Source organism: Medicago sativa, chromosome 6 (assembly GCF_051527215.1).
Source record: "Medicago sativa cultivar Bolivia chromosome 6, Bolivia_mono, whole genome shotgun sequence".
Classification (NCBI taxonomy): domain Eukaryota; kingdom Viridiplantae; phylum Streptophyta; class Magnoliopsida; order Fabales; family Fabaceae; genus Medicago; species Medicago sativa.
In genome coordinates this window covers 15887808-15890219 of record NC_140754.1, presented here as the reverse complement: position 1 = coordinate 15890219, position 2412 = coordinate 15887808, and the positions used below count along the sequence as shown (strand labels likewise).

At 36.4% G+C, this 2412-nt stretch overlaps 1 protein-coding gene across 1 annotated transcript; it reads right to left on the bottom strand.

The window, feature by feature from the left end:
- Positions 1 to 1371: 1371 nt before the first annotated feature.
- Positions 1372 to 1971, bottom strand: LOC146913208 (uncharacterized). Its single transcript, XM_085720887.1, has one exon. It carries the CDS (start codon positions 1969 to 1971, stop codon positions 1372 to 1374), a length of 600 nt encoding a protein of 199 aa, XP_085577013.1.
- Between the last annotated feature and the right edge of the window lie 441 nt (positions 1972 to 2412).

The following is a 2412-nucleotide window of genomic DNA, read 5'->3' as shown; positions in this document are numbered from 1 at the left end:
TTCACTCCTTTATATAGAGGTGTGAAAGAGACGTTGTGAAATTGCCAGCACACCAAAGAGTCGTTGTTGAAGCTTGATCTTTCACCAATGATATATTTCCTGATTTGGTTGTTGTCCTATGAAGAACAAATTTGAAATCCATTCCTTATCCAAAGGAACATATATGCAGGCGAAACCGTATTCTGGAGCTGTTTTCTTGTCTTGTAGCGTGGACACAAAACAGAGTAGTGGAGAACGTGGTTGTACAATTCGTACAAAGTACAATGTCAACGCTTTCGTCCAAATTGCAAGCACAAGCCTTCAAACACCCTTGAAATGACCGTTGCAAAATTCCATTAATCCTTTGTTTGTGTTTTCGAATCCAATAGACAGCTTTTGCATTGATAATTCTTCAATTCTTGAATCTTTTGCAAATCCAGTTGAGATTCAGCTTCTGGTGAAATAGCTTCTGATGAGGCAGCTTCTGATGATATGACTTCTGCAGCTTCTGATGATGCAGCTTCTGATGATATGACTTCTGCAGCTTCTGATGATGCAGCTTCTGATGATATGACTTCTGGACTTCTTGTCTTCAGGAGCACTATTCTTACTTCAGAAGCGTCTTAACTTCAGGAGCACTATCCTTACTTCAGAAGCGACTTAACTTCAGGAGCGCTTTTTCTCTTCAGTAACAAGTTGCCTTCAGGAGCGTCCAAGCTTCAAATTTTTGTTGTTTCCTTTGCTCTTTATTTGCTCATTCAGAACCAATGATGATGTAACTTTATAATTATGGTCCTGTACACTTGAACAAATATTAGCTAGTCCAATTTACAATTTTTAATACCTTGTTATCATCAAAACTCTTTAAGGTTCATTGTTAAACACATTTTGTTCCAACAGAGCTTGTTTAACAAAACGAAGTCTAATAAAAAGTAAATAAAAGTAAAGACCAAATTTCAAACATATCGTAAAAAAGAAACAGAAGCTTTGTATAAACAAGTTTCATAAAACAAGATCAAAGATTGAAAAATGAAGAAGAAAATGAGATTCAAAATAAGAAACCAAGGAATAAAATCAATATTAGGTTATGCATAGAGAGAAATAAAACTCTGTGGTTTTCGTATCACTGATTTTGTGTCATATTTATAATGAAAATTAGGTTAAATTTTTGTGAGATGAGAAAATGCTTGAGCTTGCATGTGCCTCAACATGGAAAAAAGAAAAAGTTGATGAGAAAGATGAAATTGGATGAAGCTTAAGATGGACATAAAATAACCGTATGAGAGGCATGTGTTAAATGATGTGAGCCTTTATATTCTTAAAAATTAAAAACATGTGAGCCTTTAGATGTGTATTTATCTATCTATGGTTTTTTTTGTGAAGGAAACATGCTTATAGCATTTCATTGATAATAATAGTTTCAATACAATTGGGTATATCATAATAAACGGCAGGACTAGCTGATAATGTGGCTTCTCTTGCAAGAGTATGAGCAGCCCCGTTGGCTTGTCGCCTAACAAACTTCACCCTAGAGTTGGAAAATAAAGCAGTAAACAAAGAACGACAAGAAGAAATAATGCAGCCAAATTCGGATGTGTCGTTCCTGTCAGAGAGAAAAGCATGAGCAGACAATTTAGAATCTGTTTCGAAGTCCACACTATCAATCTGCATATCACTCAACCATTGTAAAGCAGCGTGCAACCCAAAAGCTTCACCTACATCAGCTGAAACAACACACGGTAATGACACAACTTTAGCCAAAACAAAGGTACCTGAAGAATCACGGACACAGATGCCAATACCAGTGCGGTTGAGAGAGGAAGAGAACGCAGCATCAATATTGCATTTATATCGACCCGGTAGAGGAGGTTGCCATGAACAGTTTGGGGGAGCCGAAGTGGAAGGTCCCCCCTCAAAGGATAATGACGGATGGTGTTGACTATTAGATGCAAGAACCGTGGGAGTGTTAGCTAGCTGCCAGTCAACAACCATGTTGCGGGCCCGTTCAACCACCGTAGCGCTTGTTTTTGTAACATCCTCCCATACTCGAAGATGGGAGGCATTTAGAATGGGGAATGAGATTTTTTTTTACCCAATCAAATAATTCCAAAATAGATATTTATAAAGATATTTTATGAACAAATTTAAAAAGTTGGCATCATAGAATGTTTTGCTCGAATGAACGTGTAAACACATGTTTTACACTCTTGGTGTATACAATTCAAATCCAAATCTAAAATAAATCCACTTTTAAAACTAAACACCAAAATATTTCATTTTTTTCACCTTGACATAAAGCGCGTTTCAAGAATGTGACCTACAAAAATGACTATGTTTTTTTAATCAATCAATTTATTTAAATGGTGTAGATTGGAGGTTGCATCCCGAGACACGACCCTCCACCACAAGTTTAAAAAATAATAAAAACCGAAA

Coding starts and splice junctions, on each gene's coding strand:
- LOC146913208 (XM_085720887.1), bottom strand. CDS start 1,971: ATGGTTGTTGACTGGCAGCTAGCTAACACTCCCACGGTTCTTGCATCT.